We start from the raw sequence: 26191 nt of genomic DNA, 5'->3' as shown, positions 1-26191 counted from the left end.
GCACTTTCCGCTTTCTCACGCATTCTTTCTGACTAAAACGATTCAGTTAGTTCAATCGCGAAGGGAGGATAGGTTAAAAAAATCGGTGAGGCCAACAATGAATAAGGCCACCAGTGCTGAAGGTAAAAGCTCTAAAAAGGGTCTTGTTTATTCAAAGTCCATGCCGACAATTACTTTTAAATTAAATTATTTTTTAATTCCATTATTTGTAAATTAAATTATTTTCAATTCTTAAAAGACACCGCATTTCGTGGAAAAAAAAAACGAAAAAACCGACAACTTTGCTCAGATCTCCATTCTTACACTAAAATGATTGACAAATTATTCTCTACAGAATGGATTAGAGAATTCTGATGCGTCGTGAAAAAAATTTTACGTTTTTTTTTTTTTTTCACTGATTGAGTTGACGACCCCGGCCTTTCTGAAAAAACTGAAAAAACATGTAACTTTGCTCAGATTTAACGAAAAATTTCCATTCTTGCACTAAATGATCGTCAAATTATTCTCTACATATTAAATAAGAATCACCTGATGTGCCGTGAACATAAAATGTTCGCGTGTTTTTTCCACTAATTGAATTTAAAACTCATTGACTGCGCACGCCCGAAAGTTAACGACAGAACCGAACGGCCAACCAAGCGCACAGTCAGCTATCGCCATAACTCATTTATTACGTATGCGCGCATTCACGAGTTAAAAACATGGTGCCTTGCCGCTAGTAGAATTTTTTTTTATTTTCGAAGACGATCTAGGGTTTGAAAGGCATCAAACTGTCCCTAGAAGAGAAGGTGAACCCTTTTTAGGTATAATAAAAACTCTCATGATCATCTTAACAGATTTTGTGGTAAAAGTACGAAGTTAATTATTTTGTGAGCGGTTCACCCCGGCGAGAGGAATTCCACGTAATTAAGCGAGATAAATAACCAAAGTGATCGATGTTTTTTATAATTCATTCATTCCCTCTTCTTGATCGAAAACCAATGAGTAACGATGGGACGGTCATTAACAAAGAGATTTTGCCTCACTCACCTAGTATAAGGACAGCCTATACAGTCAACTCTAGTCTTTCCGACACCCCGCACAGGACAGGAGCTAAATCTTCGACCTAGAGTTACAAAGAAATAAGTACATGTAACTACCGTTTGAAATGCGGAATTGTGGTCTCAAACTAAACGGTTTTATTATTTTACTCTCGTTACAACGGACATCTTGGACGTACTGAATGGCATATTTATGTTCTTCTTTTTGTTTTGTTTTTTTCATCGACAAACAGAAGAAGAATATATTAGGTCATTCCACGAAGTCCAGAAGGTGTTCATTCCAATCGTCAAAGTTCTTCCGCTGTACTGTATAGTTGCATTACTTTCGTGGTATTTTAGTTGGTTTTTCCACTTTGATTTTCTTGACAGACTTTCACCTTCTTGTAGACTCATACGTTGATATTCCTTCCTCTTTGGCTCGTAACGTTGATGATTGTGACATTTTACAAGTGGAAATCAAGTCAATTTCATCTTACCCCACTATTGCGGAATCCTGCTGTTACGGACACCAAATGACTGCCACTATGGGCATCCCAGTTCAGGATTTTCCTGCCACTGTAGTTGTACCCCCATTTTCTCTTGAGGTCTACCTCCCTGATGCGTTAGTGCCAACAACACTGATTTTCACTCTTTGTGTTTTGAGCCTTATTCGTTGTTGGCTTGCTACATAGTTTCAGTTTCGTTTGCATCGCATAAAAAGAAAATTCGACTTTTTCCTTTTAAATATACAGAGCTTTGCAATTTGAAGAAGTTCGAATTAATTTGAAACAAAAAATTGTTGTTTCTTCACAAATTAAAACCCCTTCTTTAATACCTATAGCTTCAAAATCATATCGAAATGTTCATTTTACAAGATGGAAGTGTAAAGAGTGTACCCTTTGGTTGCACTTATACCATTAACTGCATCAACCGATTGATGAATTAGCCCACACAAGCATATACCTTGTGTGGCTTCAGGCACAAATCGGAACCCTTTGTTTAACACCTATAGCTTCAAAGTCACATACAAATGTTCATCTTACAAGATGGAAGTGTAAATTTTTTACAGGTCAGTTTTAACAAAATCCCAATTTCTGCCTCAACTGATTGAACTTCATGGCTGCCATTATTTGAACATGAGCGACTCAGTCTCCCTCTCCACCAAAGCAAAGTGGCCGTCTCACCACCCCTTCAGTTCTGCACCCTAGTAAAACTAACATCGTTCCTACCCGCTTTTAGAAAACATGATTACCGCCCCACACTGGTTTGCCAGTATATAAGGAAAACCTCCAGGATACTTCTGTTTTCTGTTTCTAGTTAAGACCGCCATGAACAACACAGAGGAAATTCTCTGGATTATCTGTATTGGTACACTAGTTGCCAGTTTTCTTCTTAACACAAGACGAGTTCTACAAGCTACTGAGTTGTGTCAGGAATGTTTGATTCTTCTAAACAACACGGCCCAGGAGCAAGCGGTCGAATTTCTCTACTCAGGCATATACGCTATAATGTTTCGGGCGTATGGCCTTCTTAACGATCACACAAGTGCAATAAACTGCGGTAGAAGACTTCTGAGCTTTTTATGTGGCTTTGGCTTAAGAGCCCAAGAAGGCAAAATAACCATTCAACTGGCAGAATTATATCAACTTCAGAGCAAATACAAAGAAGCTAAAGGGCTTTATAAGAAAGCACTGAGCATCATGATAGAAACAGGCGACAGGAGGGAAGAAGCTCTGTGTTATGGAGACCTAGGAACTGTGTATCATTGCTGGGGTGAATATGCAAAGGCAGAAGAATACCAAAGGAAAGCACTTGCAATAAGAAAAGAAACTGGCGACAAAAACGGAGAGGCCACGTGTTATGGAAACCTGGGAAGTGTCTTTAGATCTCTTGGGGAAAATGGCAAAGCTGAAGAATTCCAAAGGAAAGCACTTACAATAAGAAAAGAAATTGGCGACAGACTTGGGGAAGCTGCATGTTATGGAAACCTGGGAGCTGTGTATCATTCCCGTGATGAATATGCAAAGGCTGAAGAGTACCAAAGGAAAGCACTTGCAATAAATAAAGAAATTGGCGACAAAAACGGAGAGGCCACGTGTTATGGAAACCTGGGAATTGTCTTTCAATCTCTTGGAGAATATGGAAAAGCTGAGGAATTCGAAAGGAAGTCACTTACAATAAGAAAAGAAATTGGTGACAGACAAGGGGAAGCTGCATGTTACGGAAACCTGGGAACTGTGTATCATTTCCGTGCTGAATATCCAAAGGCTGAAGAATACCAACGGAAAGCACTTACAATAAGAAAAGAAATTGGCGACAGAATTGGGGAAGCTGCATGTTATGGAAACCTGGGAACTGTGTATCATTCCCGTGATGAATATGCAAAGGCTGAAGAGTACCAAAGGAAAGCACTTGCAATAAATAAAGAAATTGGCGACAAAAACGGAGAGGCCACGTGTTATGGAAACCTGGGAATTGTCTTTCAATGTCTTGGGGAATATGTAAAAGCTGAAGAATGCCAAAGGAAAGCGGTTACAATAAGAAAAGAAATTGGCAAAAGAGAAGGAGAAGCTGCAAGTTATGGAAACCTAGGAACTGTGTACCATTACCGTGGTGAATATGCAAAGGCTGAAGAATACCAAAGGAAAGCACTTGCAATAACAAAAGAAATTGGCGACAGACAAGGTGAAGCTGTATGTTATGGAAACCTGGGAACTGTGTATCATTCGCGTGATGAATATGCAAAGGCTGAAGAGTACCAAAGGAAAGCACTTGCAATAAGAAAAGAAATTGGCGACAAAAACGGAGAGGCCGCGTGTTATGGAAACCTGGGAAGTGTCTTTCAATCTCTTGGGGAATATGGCAAAGCTGAAGAATTCCAAAGGGAAGCACTGACGATGAGAAAAGAAATTGGTGACAGACTTGGGGAAGCTGCATGTTATTGAAACCTGGGAATTGTGTATCATTCCCGTGGTGAATATGTAAAGGCTGAAGAATATCTTAACAACGCACTTGCAGTACGAAGACAACTAGGCAGCATAAAAGGAGAGGCCTTGTGTTATGGAAACCTGGGAAGCGTGTTTCAATCTCTTGGTGAACATGGAAAAAGTGAAGAATTCCAAAGGAAAGCACTTGCAATAACAAAAGAAATTGGCGACAGAGAAGGTGAAGCTGCATGTTACGGAAACCTGGGAACTGTGTATCATTCCCGTGGTGAATATGCAAAGGCTGAAGAATACGAAAGGAAAGCACTCGCAATAAGAAAAGAAATTGGCCAAAAACACGGAGAGGCCACGTGTTATGGAAACCTGGCAGGTCTCTCTCAATCTCTTGGTGAATATGGAAAAGCTGAAGAATACCAAAGGAAAGCACTTGCAATAAGAAAAGAAATTGGCGACAGAGAAGGGGAAGCTGCATGTTATGGAAACCTTGGAACTGTGTTTTATTCCCGTGGTGAATATGCAAAGGCTGAAGAATATCTAAATAACGCACTTGCAAAACAAAGTCAACTTGGCAACAAAAAAAAAGAGGCCGCGTGTTATGGAAACCTAGGAAGTGTCTTTCAATCTCTTGGTGAATATGGAAAAGCAGAAGAATACCAAAGGAAATCACTTGCAATAAGAAAAGAAATTCGCGACAAAAATGGAGAAGCTGTATCTTTTGGAAACCTTGGAACTTTGTTTCGTTCTCTTGGTAAACATCCTGAGGCTAAACAGTATCATGAAATGGCACTTGACATGAGCAGAGAGATTGGTGACATAAGTGCAGAGGCAGTGTGGCACCTTCAACTTGCATACGACGTCATTTTAGAAGGAAATGTAGGTTTACAAGATCAAATCTTTGCAAATCTCTTTGCAAGCGTTAACAAGTGCGAGAAAATGCGAAGTTTTCTCGGACGTAATGACCAATTTAAGATATCGCTTTTAGAACACCGTAGTCATCCCTATCATTTACTCAGCGCACTGCTTTGTGATAGTGGAAATGAAAAAGATGCAGTTTGTGTTCTAGAACTTGCACGAGCAAGAGCTCTGGCAGACTTAATCTCAGTTCAGCATTCTGCTCAACAACACATATCAGTTAATCCGCAGTCATGGGCTTATCTTGAAAGGATCCTGGAGAAAGAAAGTAACTGTAGTTGTTTATACATTTCATATCTTGGTCAATTTATATTTTTGGGGGTCCTTGAGGGAAACAAACCAATACATTTTCGTAAAATAGACGTCAACGAATGTTTTGTTCACAAGGGATTGGAGAGAAATGCTGATCAGGTTTTTAGTGAGGAAAGCTTTAGAAGGTTGAATGTTCTTTCTCAAGAGCAGTGCGAAGATCGATCATTGTCGCTTTTGAAAGCCAGCCACTCAACACGAGAACCAGCGGAGGAAGGAAGCTTGACAGTTTACCGCCCAGTAGAGGAGGAAGAAGAGGAAAACCTGGAACCCCTTCCCACCTTAGCCGAGCGTTACAAAATGATCATCGCTCCTGTGGCTGACTTTATTAACAAACCTGAACTTGTGATTGTTCCCGATCGCGTCGTGTACAAAGTTCCATTTGCAGCTTTAATGGATGCAAAAGGAAATTACTTATCAGAGGCTTACAGGATCCGCATTGTTCCTTCTTTGACGACTCTTGGGCTCATTCAGAACACTCCAGCAGATTATCACAGTCAGACCGGAGCACTGATAGTGGGTGATCCAGACGTTAGGGACGTGTATTACAAGGGATGCTTTGGGGAACTTTCCCGTTTGCCATCTGCCAAAGAGGAAGCGGAGATGATCGGAAAACTGATCGGAGCTGAGCCTTTGTTAGGGAAGGAAGCAACTAAGGAAGCTGCACTTCAGAATATACACTCTGTAAGTCTGATTCATTTTGCTGCTCATGGTGATGCCGAAAGAGGAGAAATTGCTCTTGCTCCTGAAAACTTAATGGAGCCGGGTACTGCGACCGAGAAAGACTACCTGTTGACAATGGCTGACATTTCACGAGTTCAGCTGCGTGCAAAACTTGTAGTACTCAGCTGCTGTCACAGCGCACGAGGGCATGTTAAAGCGGAGGGAGTTGTTGGAATCGCTCGAGCTTTCCTAGGATCCGGTGCACGCTCAGTGTTGGTGGCCCTATGGGCCATACCAGACGAAGCAACAAAGGAACTGATGAGTCGTTTCTATGAGCACCTTGTTCGTGGGGAAAGTGCCAGTGAGTCTCTTCACCAGGCCATGAAGTGGATGAGAAGTAACGGCTATTCTGATGTGAGGGACTGGGCGCCATTCATGCTGATTGGAGATAATGTGACGTTTGATTTCGGAAAGTAAAGGTTAGTTTTACTATTGAATTATATTATTACCGGCGGGTGCTGAATGCATTGTTTAAGAAAGCTTTCCCATTCTGTTGGAAACGCTTATGACTCTGTAACAGGAGACTAAAGATGCATTGTTATTGGACTATTCGTATTCCGATAATGAATATCATAGGAATAACGGCAATTGAGAAAATAACGCAATTTTTCCGTTCATTCTGCTTTTGAGAGCAAAATAAAAAGAATAACATACTTATTTAGCTTATTCCAGCAACGGAATAGGTAACAAAAGAACATGAGTTCTAAATATTCCTAATAAGCCTTTTCCAGAGATTTTAGGAAATTCATTTTGTGTTGAATAATGCATGTGGGAGACCCCGGAGATAAACTTCATGGTATTCAGTCCGGTTGTTGACTTCTCTGATCACGTGATGGTAGAACAGACTGTTGTTAAGCTGTTTGCTAGATTCTATGCTTTCATGTACAAGTAGTATTGATTTGTGTAAACCTGAATGTCGACTAATGGACATATTTGTACTGTTGCTAACATACCAACTCATGATTCGTTTACAAACAACCTGATCCCTTTAATCGTTATGCCTTCCCCTTTTGTTAGTTATGGGCAATTCCTAGGATTATGTCCAAAAAAGCAGCTTGTAACACTGGCCCTAAAACCAATTACGTTTATCATTTGCAGGTGACTTATCTTGACCGAGGAATACCTGACAAGTTGGAACTTGGCGAGAGGACATCAGTACATTCAACAGTAAACCAAAGAGGACTTTGAACGCTCAATCACTTGAACTGAAGGCAATAACTATCAGTCTGAGACTCCTATTACTTAGAATTTAACTTTATTGTCTGGTTGGAAAGTTATCTGAGCTTGTCAACAAGCAGCTTTAGCTTGGCCAGCATGAAATTGATAACCGTCACTTTAGATTCAAGAACATACTATTTATAATCACGTAATGAGTTTAGTGCTGTTACGAAATTCTCCTGGAAGGGGAACCCTATATAGTTAATCAAAATGGGTAATTGTCCTACCCTTTTAGGGGTCTAAAATGGGGTTGTAATTTGGTACCGTCACCACTTAGAGTTCTCAAACTTTAAACAGTCAAAGTTGTTGTTTTTCTGTCTAAGAAGGTGCAAATAAGGTAGAGACATTGGTTTTTCAAACTTTCACGAATAAATGTGTTTGTTAATCGTCAATCATGCAAAAACAAAAGAGATTCTCATCCTTCTAAGTTTTGCTGCTCCTTTTTATATTTCCAACAGTTTGTCGTGTGTTGATTTGTAATTTTACGTAAAACGTCGATGAATATTTAGTTTGTACATATCGAGTTTTACAGTTTTCATTTTCCAAAGAGGAATAATTAGTGTAGATTTTCAGTGTTAGTCGATAGGTTATTTTTAGCCGTTCTTTTTTTTTCAGTGAAACGAAAGGATGTCACCTGTCAATATCAAATCGAGGAAGCACAAAAAAGTATCTTTTGCTCAGGTGTTAAGTTTGATTTGATGATCCTTTGGAATTCCAACGTTGGAGCAGTGACCTTCAGAGTAGAGTTGCCTCGGACTGATCTATATTCAGTTTGTCGTTAGTACATTTTAACGTTCTTTCTGACTAAGATTTTTTGGTAAATATTGAATAATACAGTTTTTATTTAAATAAGGAAACAGATTCGTGTAGATTTTACAGTAGATTGCTTACGTTTTTCTGAGCTTTTTAAAAAGAAAGGATGTCTGGCTCCACTATCAGAAACAGGGAGCACAAAAGCATTTTGTATAAATGTCAAGTTGTCTCATTATCGTTCTCTGTTATGCTGTTTTCTTAAAAACCCTCTTTAGTGCTAGTCCGGAAAGTTTACATGAAGCAAATGTTGGCCGTCACCAAATGTTTATCGTCGAAAACAATAAGTTTTTTTTAACCTTTGTCCTTTAACTACCAACTGCGTGTCACTGTGTCTATTTTTAATGGATATTTAAACTGACAACTCACACTAGATAAAATACTGTTAAGACGTTTTCATTTAAATGCTCACACTGTAGACCTTAGCCGGAATCGTCCTGGGTGCGACCGGAGGAAATACCCAGTGTTTCATGATGAGAAGCTTGTACTTGAGCTAAAGAAAGTAATAGGTTGTTTTCAAACAGCTGCTGTAAAGTAAGCAAAAAAGCGCATTTTAATGACCTATACGGATGTTAAAATGTAAATATTTATAAATATTTTTGGCGACTCTGCGTGCAAAAGTTTATTAGAGAAAATGCCCAAACAAACGCGTTCATAGTCCTTTTATAAGAATATCTTAAATAGTGTTTTTAAATTTGGATTTACTGATGAAACTTTCTGCAGCTAAGAGAAGAGGTTGTTTGATAGGTTTATTTCATAATAGAATTTGTCAATTGTACGGCTGCCAGAAAACCAACTTACTATGATTTTGCTGAATGAGGTAGAATCTCATGTGCTGCTTATCAAATGTAAGGTATAGTAGGCAAATAAAAAAGTAGTTATTGACTGATTAACCGACTGGATGTATTTAATACACTTGAAAATACAGAACACGGATGCCGGGGATGGGGGAAAGGGATAAATCCCTCGGAGCACCGGTCCCCGCCCTTGACACTATAAGCAGGCCTTGCCCCAATCATCACGGTCATAGAATAGCTTACAAAGTTTTATACGCTCAGGCCTTGTAACCAGGCTGTTCACTGGAAACAAGGATCAATCAAAAGAAGTCTGGGGCACCGAGTCTACCTTTGAACCTTTTGTCGCCGGACAAGTATTAGCCACCCCTCCCTCGGTTAATAATATAAAGGCAAGAATCAACTGCCGTTTTGTCTTACAGACCACAGCCAAGATTTTCTTGAGCTGACTATCTTTGGTGACAACATCAATCAGAGTAAGGTGGGATTAATATATTGATAGAATTTTATTTTTGAGCATAAAGTTAAGGGGAATTTTTGCAGAGCCTCAATTGCTGGCAACAGTAAGTCGTTCATTATGACTGGTTTAACTTGGACCAAGCTCAAAATTAGTCCCTTTTCTTTGTCACCTTGTGTTTTGCATGCGGTTAGATATCCTGCAGAGTGTGTAAGGGAGTGTTCATTATTTATGGGGAGGGAAGGGGGGGGGGGGGGGGAGGGCTGGCAAATGGGGAAACGGGACGTTTGGAACTTTTTGTACCCCTCTCAATGATGAAGGGTAACTCTTCTTGCCCCCCCCCCCCCCTCCTTCCCCAAATGATGCATTTATAGCGAGGCATAAAAGAATTTGAAGACCTTAAGGTTACCCTATACCTTCTGAGGTGTCTCGCGTCCAAGCGATGTAGGGCGTACAGTTTAAACTGTAGATACCTAAACTCCTATATAAAATTAAAGCTCATGGAGCTGGCTATCAAACTATACCAATAATTTTGAAATTAAATGAATTTTCGAATTTTTTACGACCTCTAAATTCGAGCGTCCGAATCACCTTTTTAAAACTACAAGTCAAAGCGAATTTTGTTTTTCGCTAATTTAATTTCCTGCTTAGTTTCCGGACCCGCAGCGCTAAGAAACGTGTCTGTGTTTTGCCATATTCAATCGCAATGAAAGCGGTTATAGAACATTTTCGAAATAGGATGAAAAAAATGTGGAGTGATCGTACAAAAATCGCTCTCGGAGAAAAAATATATCGAAAGACATTTGTTGTTTATATGTTAAACTACCTGCTGTCCAAATTTGAAGGCAAACGAACAAATTCCCTTTGAATTTTAGCTCTTTGAAAGGGCATCTCCGAGTGAAAAATATTGATTCGAGAAAACAGCGCTAAAAATTCGGCAATTCATTTTATTTCAAAATTTTTGGTTTAGTTGGATAGCCAGTTCTATAAGCTTTAATTTGATACAAGGGTGTAGGTATCTACAATTTAAACCGGCCGCCCTACATCGCTTGGACGCGAGACACCTCTGAAGGTATAAGGTAACCTTAAAGCGTTGTTGGAAAAGGAAAAAGAGAAAATGATGGCCCGCATGGAAGAGCTTTTTACTACCTCTGGTATATTAAAAAGATGGGCCAAAGAAGAAAAGTTGTATTTGGGAAGAAACTATTACGTATGTTAATGTACAGGTTGAAGAGATACAGAGTGTAATCACTAGTCTGGAAAATACCACAAGGCAGCTAAAGAGGGTTTTTGTGCAACTGTGGCAGACACTCAAAAAAAAAAAGTGGAGTGAGTGGAAGGCGGAAAAAGGCCAAGAGAAAGGTAAAACAAAGGAAAGAAAACAGAAAAAGACTGTGCCAACCTGCAGCTGTGGAGTCCTTGACTGGGGAAAGTGCAGAAGAAGTTATATTGCCACCGTCAGATGACATAATCTGCCTGCAAGACACTGACAGCCTTCACCTTACCGTTCTAGTGAAAGACCTAGATCAACTTATTTCTGAGGGCGGCCTATCTGTTGGTGCAGCCAGTGAAATCCAAAAATATCTAACAAGCAAATCCGTTGAATGGAACCCATTTGCTGTGTAAATTATTGGTGTGAGATTACATTTTAAAATACTCTTAAGCATTGTTGTATCTTATGGTTTGATATACTGTGGTACCGTACATTAAATGTCATGCGGTTCTAGGAGAATTGAAAAAAAAAAAAAAAATTAATGATATCAACTTTTACCTCTTTTGTCCTCCCCCCCCCCACCCCTCTTCCCCAGATCCAAACTAAAACCTTCCTGACCCCCCCTAAATAGGGGAGTAAACTTCGCTTGCCCCCCCCCCTTCCATTTGCTAGCCCCCCTCTCCATAAATAATGACCACTCCCTAAAGAGTACCATACCTGCAAGATCAGTTAATATGCGTTTTGTGTCAAAACACCGTTCTGAAAGGTTGGTTCCGTTTTAAACAGAAACCCTCAGATCGTGGTACACGGCACAAGACTAGCAAAATACGACTGAAAGAACGACTTTTCAAACTTTACATGCCACTTGCTCTAGATTATCACATGTCATACCGACTGATACACAAATCTCGTTTGTAGACGTAAGAGAAGAGAGAGCGCTCTGAAAACTTGATTGGTTCGACTGCACATACGTTCTGCACATTTCGAGATACTGGGGTTTACTATGGGTAGTGCTCAATAATACAGGGATATTTTTGCACGGTTTAAATCTATGCGGAGAAAGCAGAACGCAGCGAGTGCTCTTGGTGTCCCCAAAGAAAATTGGTGGTAACCACGCATTTTTCAGAGATAATAAAGCTTTAGTTAAAAAAACAAAAGAAAAAAACGCCATACATTGCTTTGTATTTTACTGTTTTTTTTTTAGAATAATTGTTGCTTAATTATATCTAAAAAAAAAAATTCATGGTTACCTCCAATTTTCTTTTTGGATTTCAATAGCCCTTGCTAAGATCTGCTTTCCCCGCAAATTCATAAACCACACAAAAATACTTCGGTATTCGTAGGCACCGTCCTTAAGTACTTTAAATAGTACAAGGAGCGTGTACCATGGTCACCCAAACTGGCAGCACCTCAAAACTTTTCTTGTCACGACACAGTACACTGAGACCATAAAGACTCTTGGAGACGCCTCTTGTAACCAGTCAGGGGCGTAGCTCCCTTTAAGCCAGTAAGCTCGGGCTTACAAACGTTTCGTTGTACATTTATTATGCGAATATTTAAATTTAATAGAACTAGTTGAGGAACTAGTTTCTTGGGTGATTTTGTTAAAAAAACGTAGAGAGAGGTAAATTTTAGACAAAAAAAAGAATTATGTTAACCACATTTGTCAAGCACTGTTATAACCATAGCGTTTTGCGTTTGACTTTACAGCAAAGCGACTGCTGGCCTTACAGGAGTCTCTCGATCAGGTCTTAGTTGTTCAAAGGGCATGTAACTTTATCCAGCGGATAACTCGCTATCCAGCGGATAAAATGTATTGCTTGGAGAACATTTTATCCACCGGATAGCGATTTATCCTCTGGTTACCCGCTCTTTGAACAATCGGGGCCCTGAGAATGCCCAAGTCAGAGAAGAGATGGATAGACGTGCAAAGCTACGAACTTTCTGCGAGAGAAGATGGGCGACTTGGGCTGATGCTTTATATACCTTTCGTGCAGCGTTCCAAGTCCTAGTTCAGGCGCTCGAGATCTTGTCCCAGGATGACGGGGCTACGTATGCTCTATTAAGCCGTTTGATCTTATTATTGCTTTATATGCAGCAGGGCATGTCCTTTCCAACACACTTGCCTTGTCAACTATCTTGCAAGGAAAGAACGTAGATCTCCTCAAGGCAACCCAAGAGGCAAGAGTCGTGATAAATGAATACTGACATGAATACTGACATGAAAACTGACAGAGACGATTCGTCGGTTTGGAAGGATTTGTAAGAGCGGGGGAAACAGAATGATTGCAGCTGAGTTTAAAATTGAGCCATGCATTCCAAGAACAAATGGAAGGTAGCGACACGGGGTGAATGTCGCAGCCACAAACCTACTGGCAAAGAGCTGCGTATCTCCCTCTTATTGATCATCTCATTCAAGAAGCGAACGACAGTTTCGTATCACAGGAGGATCGCTTCCTTGGCCAGTGTCTTCTCTCAACAAAACTACAGAGATTAACCAACGACGTCCAAGATAAGATGTATGCGGAGTACTCGAACAATCTAACCAACAAGAGAGAGTACAATAACGAGGTGATGCGGTGGAAAAACCGTGGCTGCATTCAACTAGAGAATGACCAGCAACTCTGGCTGATACCCTCGACTGCATAAATCCAACTCTTTATCGAAACGTTAACACTATCGTCAGGATCCTTTTCACGATGCTTGTGTCAACTGCAACTCCTGAGCGCACTTTTAGCACGATGCGTAGAGTCAAAATATATCTGCGGGAAACCGTGAAGACAGAACGACTCTCGGCTCTTAATTTTGCTCCGGAATGCACGCGTGTACAACTGAAGGACATGACCATTGACGGGGAGGCCGTGGCTCATGAGTTTTGCGGCAAGAAAAACAAGATCCTAAACTTCGGATTCCAGTAAAACTTGACTTGAGACTGACTTATCTGGGCAATCAGTCCAATAGTACGGGATTGTATTCTACAGTCCGTTATAACTTCAAATTAGATCACAATTACTTGCTGAGAATTCATGACGTGAGGATATTTTATAATAAAGTGCTTTATCTTTTATACAAGCCACCCTCAGCCATAATAAAGTATGAATTGAACAAATCATAGGCCTACTTGACTTTTCCCCTCCCCCCACCCGCGCTACACTCGCGAGGTATGCAACGGAATTACAGACCAATAATGGCTAGCTATCCCCGCACCGTTACTACCCCTACATGACAAAGGTTGCCCATCACGCCACGAATACCCCTACCTGATACCACTTAAGACTACAGAGATAACTAGGTTTAGACCTCCTTATTTTTTTTCGCTTCTTTTTATTCCCAGTCTGTTTTGTGTAACCTATATGTAATTGACGTGCATGTATATGCTCGTTATAGTCTGCATCATGGAAGTATCACGTGCACTCTATTTGGCCGTTAGGGTTTTTGGTGTAAGGAGACAACACGCGCTCTGTATGTTCACGTGATCGTCTCAAGTTAGGATAATTCTACTTTACCAGTGTAATGTTGAAAAGGAATTTTACTGCGCAGCTACAAAAACCTCAAAACGTAGTAAGTACTCCAAACTTGAAAATAATTATTAATTGGAAGTCGAACCTCGGGGCACGAAAGCGAAGAAAACTAGAAAACCAAGCCGATCCAAAGCTGGTAAAAGCATCATTGATCAAAATTCGTAAAGAACATCGAGGCACCCAAAACGGGCTAAATCAATCTCAAGTATCAAGTGCACTATAGCCTTTAGATTGTTTAGTGTTACGAGACATCATGTGCTTTGCATGTTCACGTGATCTTCTCTTGTTAAAATAATTCGTCTTGACCAGAGTCTATTTATTAATGTTGAAAAGAATTTGTATTGTGCGTACAGAAATCTTCAAAAAATTACCTTTAAATTGAAAATCGAAGCACTCCAAACTTGACTGAATAAGAATTGACTCGAAGTCGAACCACGGAACCGTTGGAAAGCGAAGCATGCTATGGTCGAAAAAGCAACATTGACCAAGAATTCGCAAAGGAGGCATCGAGGCACCCAAAACTAAATAAACCTAAATCAGGAAAATGAAGCACAGGGGAACTTGGAAAGAAAAAAAACTCGAAAACGTATCATCGGCAATGTTAAAAAATCAAAGAAAAGAGCGCGAATTAAAAACGAAGCACTCATACTTAAAAATAAAATTCGTAAACTTTAAAACGAATAAGTCTTAAAGCATTAGTGGTTATCGGACACGGATCGAAATCTCAGCGTTCAACTAAAATACCCAATTATCAATACCTAAAACTACTCCAGTAAATTTAGACACGGGTCTTTAGTTATTTCGACCAAAAAGTCAGGGGCCAAGTTTATCTTCTAAGGCCTTCACGCTAATATCGTAACTCGGTGCGACCAGAAAATGCTGGAAAACGTTCGACCGAAAGTTGGAAAAGTTTATTTTGATAGTTATTTTTCTTTACTAGTACCATACAGGTAAGAACGGCAAAAGTAAAACTTCGGTGCTTAGAAATTATTAAATTTTTCGTTAGTTCTAAAAGTAAACGATGTTACAGTCCCTAAAAACATCACTGATGTTTTTGTACCTTTAATATAAGTTATTAAAAAAGTTGCCAAGCGTGAGAATTATGTAAGTAATATTCTTGACAGTATAAAGCTTATGTGATCCAGGTGGGAGCCTGCAGGAAGGAATAAAAACTGTTCCCATTTTGCTCTAAAGATTTCAGTTGATTTTAAAAACCGTTAAAAACCACGTGACAACAGATGACCTTTCAATAAGTTATTGCCATCAAGCTGATGCTAGGTTTTTTTTATGTTGTGTAAATGTTAACAAAGCTAGACAACACACACACACACACACACTAAATTTTCCAAGACAGTAATTTAGGACCAGGCCTTAATTCATCTGAGTGCATTTAATCTGATTTGATATCAGTTCAACAACCCGAATAAACCAATTAACGTTTTATTTTCGAGTCTCAGCCGCTTCGTTTTCGAGCTTTTGGTGTTTCTTTTCAAGTTTAAAGTACTTTTGTTTTCGATCGTTAGCTGCTACTGCAGAAACTTGTTTATTCCGCTACTGTGTGTATTCCGCTCATTCCCGATTGTGACGATTTGTTAAGTGCGGGAGGTATCGAGGTAAGTACAAATAATTTCGAAAGCTTGTTGTGTTGTACGTTTTGTATATATCACCTTAGCGTCACAGCGGTATAACTGGTTTATTCCCAAGGTGCGCATATATCCTGACTTCGTAGTTTCAGGGGTTAAGAATGTTTGCTTTCCTTTTTAACTCGTGAATGCGCTTGCACAATGAACGAATTATCGCTGTGGGCTGAATGTCACTCGCTCGCTCGATAAGCTGTAAACTTTATATAAATTTAATCGGAATTTAATCAAAAGCCAAAAGAGCGTCTGCGAGAGAGGCTGCACTTCGATAGGCGGAACTGCTCGTTTCAACAAACATCAAATGCAAACATGAAAACCTAAAAATTTGAAGGGAACGACTTAAAGATTCAAGGCAATTCCGTGGGTGAAAGTCTAAGGGTAAAATAGGAAACTAAAACTTAAGTTTCGCAATAAATTTCATTCGGGGTCCAGTGTGAGCGATAAGATCAAACACTGAAAGTTTGCTAATGCACAGCGACAATCAGCACAACGCTTGACGTATTTCCATATTTCCGTTCATTTGGATAAAGCCTTTAACAAGATTGAAAGCTTCTTCCGATGTTATAAACGCTGACAGAAGCCGTCGCTTGAACGTTAAAAGGAACATTACCATACTGAAAACAGCAACATTTAAGTCACGTGCTTGGCAACCAAAATCATTCACATGTATCAAGTTTCATTCGGTAAGAACACGGCGCGAGGAAAAAACAAATACGGAGGTTCTTGGAAGAAAAACTGGACGCTTTTTTCTTGTCGATTGACAACCACGTGCACGTAAAACCACCAAGAGAACGTGTACGTCCACCTTTGTGTTGCATCACGTATCGAAAGGATTCAGAGTGCGTGTGTAATTTAATTGTTTTACGTGTTAAGCAAATAACATTATGTACATAATGCATTCCCACAATGCGGTATGGCGTCCACGAATTCTTGTAGCTTAGTTTCATGGGAGTACCACTTTTAACACGGTTACCAGGCTATTCACATCTGCATTCACGAGTTGGCCCACAGGAGGTTTAATTTGATGTTCTGTGTTTGTGTTTTGTTTGTTTGTTTTTACGTGAAATTCGCCCCACAAGTTTCCTTAATATGTAAAACATACTGACTTCATGAAGTCACAATTTCAGTTTCAAGGTTTTTCACTTAAACAAATAATAGCTTTTTCTAAATTTGAGTACTGTGATTTTCCTTTTTCCTTCATTTTTGCTCACACGACATATACAAAACCACTTGATTAAAGTTGATTATGATGAAGCATCGAGTAATGTAATTATCACTTTACTTAATTATCAGCTTTATCGACTTAAATTATGAGCTGTTTCATGAACGGCTGACTTTTCAGCTACTTCATTTTGTATTCGAATGTAATATGTGCTTTGTCAAACTGCAAAACACACCGTATTTTTGCGTTGGTCCGTCGTATGAACACATGCAGTCTTCAAGCGAAATTCTGAAGCAAGTGACGCTCCCACGCGAGAATCCACGCATTTGACGCACCGGGCCTTCGGTCATTCGCGTTAACCGCCGGGAATTTCAAGAGAAAAAAACTATTTGTATTACAGCTTTGAGTACTTCGGTTTCAGAATACGTGTCACCACTGTTTTTTGTCTCTCTTCTATTTTTAGTCATCCTTTTTTAATAATTTCAAGGTGGAAGCTTTGTAAATAAATAAAATTATATATGATAAGTAAAGTCCGTCAAGTATTTGTCAACCCTATATTCAAGTTACGACACACAGTTAAGCTGCCGCTCACTATTCCTTATTCTGTAGGATGCCGATTAATATGCAAGACTAGGATGCTTTGTTTCTCGAGTTTTCGGTGCTTCGTTTTCGAGCCATCGATAGGTGTTTCGTTTTTCCACTTTTAATGACATCATTTGCCAACAATGGGTATTCTTTTCTTTGAGTTTAACGCATTTTTTGTGCTTCGAGTTCTCAATGTTTAGTGCCCACAATAATAAAAGTCCTGTTTTCGCCACCACTGTTAACATTCCGACGACTGCGTAAGGCGACGCTTTATCAAAATAAGTGGCGTCGTGGTAAGTTTCGATATTTTAAGCCTTCGTTTTCTTGTATGCCCTTTATTTATACCATTTGAATATTAAATAGAACTATAATTTCCGTTCTATTGTTGCCGTCAAATAGCAACGCAGTTGTATCAAAATCTTTCATGTGTTTCTCTGCAGAGGGCTGTTTGGTCGTCATTTCTCAAAATTGATAGTTAGCTTCCTTAAATTATTCTATTATTGCAATTTGGTACTTTTTAACTCCATTATAATATATTCTTAATTCTTGAGTTTTTTTAAATTGGTTTTTAGCGGCTGAAAGACTTACCAAATACTTGTATAAGAAAACGTTGAAATGCCCAGAAATGGTATGGACCGGTATGGAACAGCACAGTTTTTCGTGCCTTTTATTAATTAGAAATTTGGAAATCTGAAAAAGACTGCCGATATAAATTATCCCACTTCCCTAACGAAACTAGTGGTGATGTAATGTAACAGAATACTGGCGAAAAGGAACCGATGTTCAAATAATACACAATTTCCTTTACTCTCGTTGCACTGAATTTTAATCTACATGGTTTTTTTTTAGAAAATTTCACCCAAGGCATGGCAGATTCTTTCGGCTCTTGCTCGATTGCGTGTGTTTTCTTTGTAGGGAAAATCCCTTTTTTCACTTATTGTTTTCGGCCTTTCATTTGATCCCACAAGGAACAGAGAAGGGAAGTTCCCTTGGATGATGAGTCGCAATGCTGGACTATTTATATCCTGAGCGGAGAGCTCAGTCATTAACAAGAGTGCAGTCCGACTAAGTTAGTATATTCTTTTAATAATTAATTTTCACTTCATGTTTGTTGTACTGAAGTGTTCTTGAAGTAGCTGAGAACAACACAGATGTAGTATGTGTTTGGATGACAAAAACTGCTGGAAAAATCTCGAACTTCAGACTTGATAACGTAAGAAAGAAAGGCGACAGGCTCAACAGTAACCAACTTTTTATTTTGGCTTGTTGCCGAAAAGTGGGTTGCGTCTTCGGTACAACACCGTGACCGTCATAAAATCAATTTAAATTTTGTTTTATTCGACAGCCTATTTTTATAATAAAAAATAACCTAATTTTTTTGAGTACCTCCTTGGATGTAGCCTCCATCGCAGACGCTCTTTTGGTTCGTCACGCAATCTTTCCTCCCGAAGAAAGGGGAGGGAAGATTGCGTGACGTGCCAAAAGAGCGTCTGCGAGGGACTGGCTATCATGGATGTGTAGGATCAAAAGAAAATGATGGTTTGGAATTGTTGATAAAACAGCTTGCAACAAAAAAGAATAAAAGAGATGCGAACCAAATCAGTGGTTTCTATTATATGAATATTGATACTAACTGCATTATAGCACTTAAAATAACACCTATATAGCGCAATTTCCAATTAAATGTTCAACTGTACTTTACAAAAGTTGTATCAAATGACAAGAAAAATAGAAATATAAAAATTATTCAGCGCCTCATGAAAAACTTACTAGAACAAAAGTGTTTTTACTTGAATTACGAACATGACAGGCTGGTGGACAGGCTGACATGGTTGGTGGTAAGGAGTTTCATAATCTCGGGGCGGCGACCATAGAAGATGATCGGCAAGAGTCTTGGATTATTTGACAGAAGGTATCAAAGTTTCCCCCCCCCCCCTCCCCGCAACTAGGACACTTTATCCTTCCTGGCCCTTGGTAGATTCTAAAAAAAATAACCGTGATCAATTTTGTTCATCACTGGTGTAGAATTCCATTTCCCTGATGTGGTTGGCAGCCTGAGGAAAACTTACGCGAACCCATTTGACATTTGCAATGAAATTACCATTTGATGCTGTAGAAAAGTGAGAACTGTGGGGAAAGCTAAATGAATGAAGAAGCATGTGTCAGTGAAAATACATTGAAAATCTGGTCCCCAGGAACACATTATCGAAAACTTCCTTTCTAGAAAACGCAGGAAATCGGAGGGGGAGCATGCCCCAAGACCCCCCCAGTTGAGGATAATGCTTTCCTCACTCACAAACCACATCCACATGGCGAAATTAAAAAAAATACGATAAATTTGAATTTATCACAATTTACATATTGAAAATCACACGTTTCTACTCATGAGCTGTGTTCATATGGTAAATTACTGCGTGACAAACTGAACATGCAACATTACATTAAAAATACCCCCTCCCCCTCTGGTTGCAACGTGAAACGCCCTACTGGTTTTTGTCAGCCCTGGCTGAGTGATTGGCAAATTCCTGAAGAAAATCCAGCCCTTTGCAGGTGTGTCACAGAGGGGTGTAATTACGATACCGTCACTCAGATCGGCACTGTGAAGACTATTTATTTATTTATTTTTTAATTTAGTTTATTTGACACACACAATTAAGTTACAATGATTAATACATTACAATAATTACAATGGTTACAAATGATTACAAAGTTACAGTGATTAAAGTACAATTAGATAGAAAAGAAGTGGCGAAGGAGCCTAATAAAAACCATGGGGCTTGTAAAACTTAAGTTCCCTCCTAGAGAAATAAAGAAGTTGTGACACAAACAAGATCAGACAGATAAGGAGATAACATATTATGCAAAATCGTAAAAGTAATTAAAATAATATGTTAAACGTTAACATGCTGCCTCAAAGGCAGCCACTTTAAATCATGTAGTATTGGCGTGACATGGTAGAACCAGGGTAGGGAGCATACTCAAGGGAGCACGTATGTATATTTAGCTCCCTGAAGCTTCCAGATGAGACTGTTTGGTAAGCCGTAAGCAAGAAAAATGTAAATACTTCATTACCTCGGCACCAGTAACTAAGCATATATAGGTAGTTTGGCCTCTAACCCCTACCCCCCCCCCCCCCCACCCCTTCCTTTCTATGAGAAAGATATTGCGTGACGAAGATTACGTGACCAGCCAAAAGAACGTCTGAGCAAGCGGCAAAATTAACAGGCAATCTAAAAATGCTTCAATAGGCTAGTAATACAAGACCTTGGAATGCTTAAAGGGAGAAAGGCTTAAAGAAAATGCTTAAAGGGACACATTTTTTGAGTTTCAAGAATTTAAGATTTTGACATATCTGAAATTGCTATTTTAGGTCGATAATTAACAAATGGATATCTTTTCTGCCTGCTTCTAGGTCTGAAAAACTCTTTTCCCCGTTTAGTTTTTCTTATAGATATTTTCCAACTACCGAAGGGGTTATGAGTCGGCGTTTTATTATTCTTAACGGTTTATTAAATGCATTTTGCTAACGGCATATTCACAATCACTGATACGCGTGATTGAACTCTCGAGTTAGAAACATCTTCTGGATTAAATTTACGTTTGAGAGCTCAACTCGTTTCAAAACCGATATTTTTGACATACAATTCAATTATTGGATGTTAAACGTTACGTACCCGTAAACTGGAATGCAACGAATTGCCATAAATAGATTTACAGCTTAAAAAGGTGCACGCACATTGCCGGTTGGATGCATTATAGACTCCCATAATCTTCGAAGACTCAAAGCTGCTATCAGTAGTCGTGGATATAGAATTTCAGGAGTTGATACAAACTAAAGGTCAACTAAAAAACTTAGTGTGTTGCATTCCTGGTTTTGTTCCCTTAGAAACGATAAGTTTCAACAAGTCTTAACATTCCAAAATCTGCTTTTGCCACTTAAAGACGCGAGGCGGAGACTAAGGTTTACGACCATTCACCATTAAGTCGATACAAGCAATTAGCTTTGATCACAGTCTTTGAGCTGAAAGCAGTTTTCTTGGACTATCCTGGGCACTGGTGTGTAGAATCCTTCTTTCAATGCAAATTTGTGTTTTGTGTCAAATAAACATCCTGGGTTTTTTTTTCTGAACGTGAAATGCTCGTTTAAAATTTGTGAATAACGTGTTGTGCCAGACCCACCTTTTACCACCATATGAAATCGACCCGAAACCGTCAAATGATTTTCTTAGAAACGAAATACGTTCAAGTAATTATTTCAAGTGAAGTTTGCGACCGAGGGAAACTTACAAGAATATTTACTTTTCGCAGTGATTTTACTCAGCTCTTGAAATCCGCGGCGGTTATATGGGGGATTATCAGCCGGTTGAATAACTCAGCATGCTTTTTTTGTTGTTTTCATTAATGAATAACTTTGGAAAGACAAGGACACGAACTTATCCTGAAAAATATAAATACACACGAGCTGTCAGTATGGCTTGAATCGCTCTTAAACACTGTTTACATAACCTCTTGGAAATTCTTGTTTTGATGGAGGGTTGAGAAAATCCTCGTTATTCTACGAATTATTTTGTTTCATCCCACAAACTAAAATAAAATGTTTTTCACAATGGGGATACTCATCTAAGTAACGACAGTTTCGTTAATTGTCGCCTAATGAATTTTCAGGGATAACTTGTCATGGTCTTAGAATGTGCAGTTCTAGAATAAAAAATACTCCTCCACGGAAGGTTTTTGTTTTGCACCCCCTCCCCCACCCCATATGGCGCTAAAGTTTTGGCTTTTAAGACCCCCCATCCCTTAAGAATTTCTGATGGCATTCCATGGGATGAATATGGATTTTTTCTGGAACTGCACAATTTAAAATTGGAACATATAATTAAAAGACACAGAGACAAAACACACCGGCCCAGGTCCTTGCTTCCGCGACAGTGATGGACTGAAACGAGAAAATACCGGTGTCGAAATTATACAACACTTTATCGTTGTGAATTTTCCTTTTTATGTGTTGTGAACCGTAAAATAATATTAACGACGGGAAATTTTGGTACGCACCTGCTTATTATGCGTCAAGGTAGATATGCCCCCGGTGTGATATCAATATGTGCGTATGCAATCTCTAGTTTCACTGTTCATTTCTTGACTCTTTCCTTTTTCAAGTTTGGCAGTATCAAAACAATCATTGTACTGGCCGTTTAACAGTTAAGCTTAAAATAACGAGAAACTCAAACGTTCTAAGGTAAGAAACCCCTAAACTCGGGTGCCCAAGCGATAGTCTCTGGCCCGCCAACTTTCCGTTTAATTGTCTTCATTTAGAGCACTACAAAATTTCTTATGGGCATTCCTAGAATAAGAAACGGCCAATTTCTTGAGCTGACGATGCATCTGTCAGCGGTCTGTCAGAGCATCTGTCAGAGTCTCTTTTAACCCTATCAAGACCGGGCTTGTTATCTGGGCTTGTCTTCTGGGGCGGCCGAATTGGTGGTGGGGGGGGGGGGGGGGGGAAGAGGCGGATTCCGTCCCCCACCATAACTTCGGAAGTATAAAAGCTATGACAATGAGACTTGGAGGAGGGATAGTACGTTTCTTTTGAGGTCCGCAACGAGAAGTGATTACATCATATGACGTTGTCATATGATGATTGTCAATGGGCGGCCATCTTTGATCCTGCAACTTGCTAGTTCTGAATTTCCCGAAAACTTCAGGAAAAGTAGCCAGAACCAATAAAGGAACACAAATACGGACTAAAATTAAAAACGTTACAGAAAGAAAAGTAATTTTCCTTCATTTTAAAAACGGATTTTCTCAGTGAATTGAAAAAATGGCCTTTCAAAACAACAACATCAAAGTCAATGAGCAGTGCAGTAACCGACAACATCAAATTGTTCTCAGATAAATTTCCAGGCCGTTTGCTCAAATATTAAAATAGTTAAACTCGTACCATGCAAAGCAAGCGTAAACTCACCAGCAAGCCAGGTTTTGTGGATTTGAGTTGTTTTTTTTAGATGTTTTCGAAGCGTCCAATGTCAGTCGAATGGTGTCTTGACACACAGTTTAACATGGCGCCTTGCCGCGAGTAGTATTTATTTTTATTTTCGAAGACGATCTAGGGTTTGAAAGACGTCAAACTGTCCCACGAAAGAAGGTGAACCCTTTTAGGTATAATAGGAACTTAAAAGTGTCCAATGACAGTTGTATGGTTTATTGACTCACAGTTCAATTAGCGTTGCGGTTACCTCCCCATACCACATTAAACTGCGAAGACTTTTTGGTCTATCTGTAGTGGAATCCAATCAAATTGCAGGACGCCATCTTGGATTGCTTGTGCGGCTATCCATAGTGCTTACCAAAAGGAGAAACATTTGGGCATGGCACCCCTCTCGGGTGGACCCCACTATTGCGGGATATCGCTTTTACAGACACCAAAACACTGTCCAGATGGTGTTCGCTATAACTAGAGTGGACTGTATCTATAATCTTTTTACATCAGCGATTGTAAAAATTGTTCGTGATACGAAGAGAATCTAAAATATAAAAGGATTTCCAGTGAATGGTCTTAATGCCATATGCTTCAGTGTATTTCACTGAGTGTCCACATCACAGTAGCATGCTAACACCGAGCCAAAAGGCTTTGGTAATTTGAAAAGATGTAGTATAGTAACTTAAAGGTTGTATCCTCATGAGAGGTTTCCCTTGACCACATCAAGAATGTGTGTGGGAATCAGTATAATTAGGTGAGAAGTTAGAACTTCCTGCTTCCCACATCTTTTATTTTTGGTTCTGTCCTTTCCTTTATTTTTCTTGCTTCTTCATTCTTTTTCTGCTGGAAAAACGTTTGTTTCTCGCACTTTAACCCTGCCACTTTGGGTATCCTACTGCAGGATGTTTCCTGCCACTGTAGTTGCACCCCCGTTTTCTCCAGAGGCCTACCTCCCTGATGTGTTAGTACCAACAACACTGATTTCACTGAATGTGTTTTGAGCCTTATTCTTTGCCGGCTTGCTACATAGTTTCAGTTTGTTTGAATTCATCTTTGTTTTGGATAGTTACTAGTACTTTTGTACTCTTAGCTGCTTCCATAACACAATAACAAATCTCTCAACAAATCAGTACTGCATGATGGGTTGCTATCTCACAGTGCTTACAGATAATTATGGATTGCCAAATTTAGAGTCAAAGGGGACGAATGACTCATCCTTTTCGTTTGCCAGTCTTTAATTTTCAAATCATGATTTAGGAGATTGTATAAAGTGTTGAAAAGTAGCTGACAGTCTGGCTACTGAAGTCCAATTAATATCTAACGTAGCCTGATCTGTTCAAGTCCTACCCTTTTAGTCCCACCCATCTGCACATAAACACAACTATCCATTAAACTGGTTTCCCCCATAGCCTGGCTAGTTTCAAATAAGTTTATTTAAGACTCTACTCTCTAAAACGTAGCAATATATTGGGCTTATACAAAACTGTTTTAGTCACGAGCTCAACTATAGGATAACAAATCAAGTATCCACCTCTGTCGTCTCTAATTAAAAATATCAGAAAAGTTCTAAATAAGATTTAAAAGATACATAAGCTAAGCTTCCCTTTCATCAATTCAGTCTGAAGTTTACGCAATCTGCTCTCGCACATTGCATGAAACGAATGTTCGACTTTTTCCCATGAAATACATGAAGCTTCGCAATTTGAAGAAGTTCGAATTAATTTAAAAAAATCAAAACCCTTTCTTTAATACCAAAAGCCTCAAAATCATATCGAAATGTTCATTTTACAAGATGGAAGTGTAAAGTGTGTACCGTTCGGTTGCACTTATCCCATTTACTGCATCAACCGATTGGTGAATTAGCCTACACAAGCATATACCTTGTGTTGCTTCAGGCACAAATAATCGATAGCCTTTGTTTAACACCGTCCAATAGCTTCAACATCACATACAAATGTTCATCTTACAAGATGGAAGTGTTAATTTTGTACAGTTCGGTTGTACGTATCCCAGTTTCTGCCTCAACGGATTGAACTTCATTGGCTGCCATTTTTTGATCATGAGCGACCAAGTCTCGCTCTCCATCAAAGCCAAGTGGCCGTCTCACCACCCCTTCATTTCTGTCCCCTAATAAAACTAACATCGTTACTACCCGTTTTTAGAAAACATGATTACCGCCCAACCCTGGTTTGCCAGTTTAAGGAAGACCCTCAGAATACTTCTGTTTTCCGTTTCTAGTTAAGACCGCCATGAACAACACAGAGGAAATTATCTGGATTGGTACACTAGTTGCCAATTTTCTTCTTAACACAAGTCGAGTTCTACAAGCTACTGAGTTGTGCCAGGAATGTTTGATTGTTCTAAACAACACAGCCCAGGAGCAAGTGGTCGAATTACTCTACTCATGCGTATACGCATTGTTGTTTCGGGCGTATCACCCTAACGATCACACAAGAGCAATAAACTGTGGTAGAAAACTTCTGAGCTTTCTTCGCGGCTTTGGCTTAAGGGCCGAAGAAGGCAGAACAACCTTTCAACTGGCAGAATTATATCAACTTCAGAGCAAATACAAAGAAGCAAAAGGGCTTTATCAGAAAGCACTAAGCATCATGATAGAAACAGGCAACAGGAAGGGAGATTTAGCTGCATGTTATGCAAACCTGGGAAGGGTCTTTCAATCTCTTGGTGAATATGGAAAAGCTGAAGAATACCAAAGGAAAGCACTTGCAATAAGAAAAGAAATTGGCGACAGAGAAGCGCAAGCAGCATGTTATGGAAACCTGGGAACTGTGTATCTTTCCCTCGGTGAATATGCTAAGGCTGAAGAATATCTAAACAACGCACTTGCAATACAAACAAAACTTAGGAACAAAGAAGGGGAGGCCGCGTGTTATGGAAACCTGGGA

At 39.4% G+C, this 26191-nt stretch overlaps 3 protein-coding genes across 4 annotated transcripts in view; all 3 read left to right on the top strand.

The window, feature by feature from the left end:
• Positions 1 to 718: 718 nt before the first annotated feature.
• The window catches only part of LOC146451436 (uncharacterized), a 136186-nt gene continuing 110713 nt past the window's right edge, over positions 719 to 26191 (top strand). Inside the window, exons 1-2 of one of the 2 annotated variants that reach the window (XM_085099119.1) lie at positions 719 to 2088; positions 25279 to 25480. The gene's annotated coding sequence lies outside the window, so the exon portion shown is untranslated. Of the gene's footprint in view, positions 2089 to 15465; positions 15535 to 25278; positions 25481 to 26191 lie in introns of those variants that run through there. The other variant, XM_085099122.1, reaches the window with a different exon arrangement.
• Positions 2348 to 26191, top strand: part of LOC146451439 (uncharacterized) — a 30008-nt gene continuing 6164 nt past the window's right edge. The window contains exons 1-2 of the mRNA XM_085099115.1: positions 2348 to 3029; positions 3156 to 3854. Of these exons, the coding sequence (XP_084955241.1) occupies positions 2348 to 3029; positions 3156 to 3854 (1381 nt within the window). The remainder of the gene's footprint in view (positions 3030 to 3155; positions 3855 to 26191) is intronic.
• The window catches only part of LOC146451438 (tetratricopeptide repeat protein 28-like), a gene marked incomplete at its 5' end in the record, with an annotated part of 86179 nt that continues 63952 nt past the window's right edge, over positions 3965 to 26191 (top strand). Inside the window, 2 exons of the mRNA XM_085099141.1 lie at positions 3965 to 6321; positions 7007 to 8399. Coding sequence (XP_084955267.1) covers positions 3965 to 6321; positions 7007 to 7010 — 2361 coding nt within the window. The remainder of the gene's footprint in view (positions 6322 to 7006; positions 8400 to 26191) is intronic.

Source organism: Pavona decussata, unplaced genomic scaffold (assembly GCF_977016875.1).
Source record: "Pavona decussata unplaced genomic scaffold, jaPavDecu1.1 SCAFFOLD_387, whole genome shotgun sequence".
In the NCBI taxonomy this organism is placed as follows: domain Eukaryota; kingdom Metazoa; phylum Cnidaria; class Anthozoa; order Scleractinia; family Agariciidae; genus Pavona; species Pavona decussata.
This window is presented reverse-complemented; position numbering and strand designations above follow the sequence as displayed.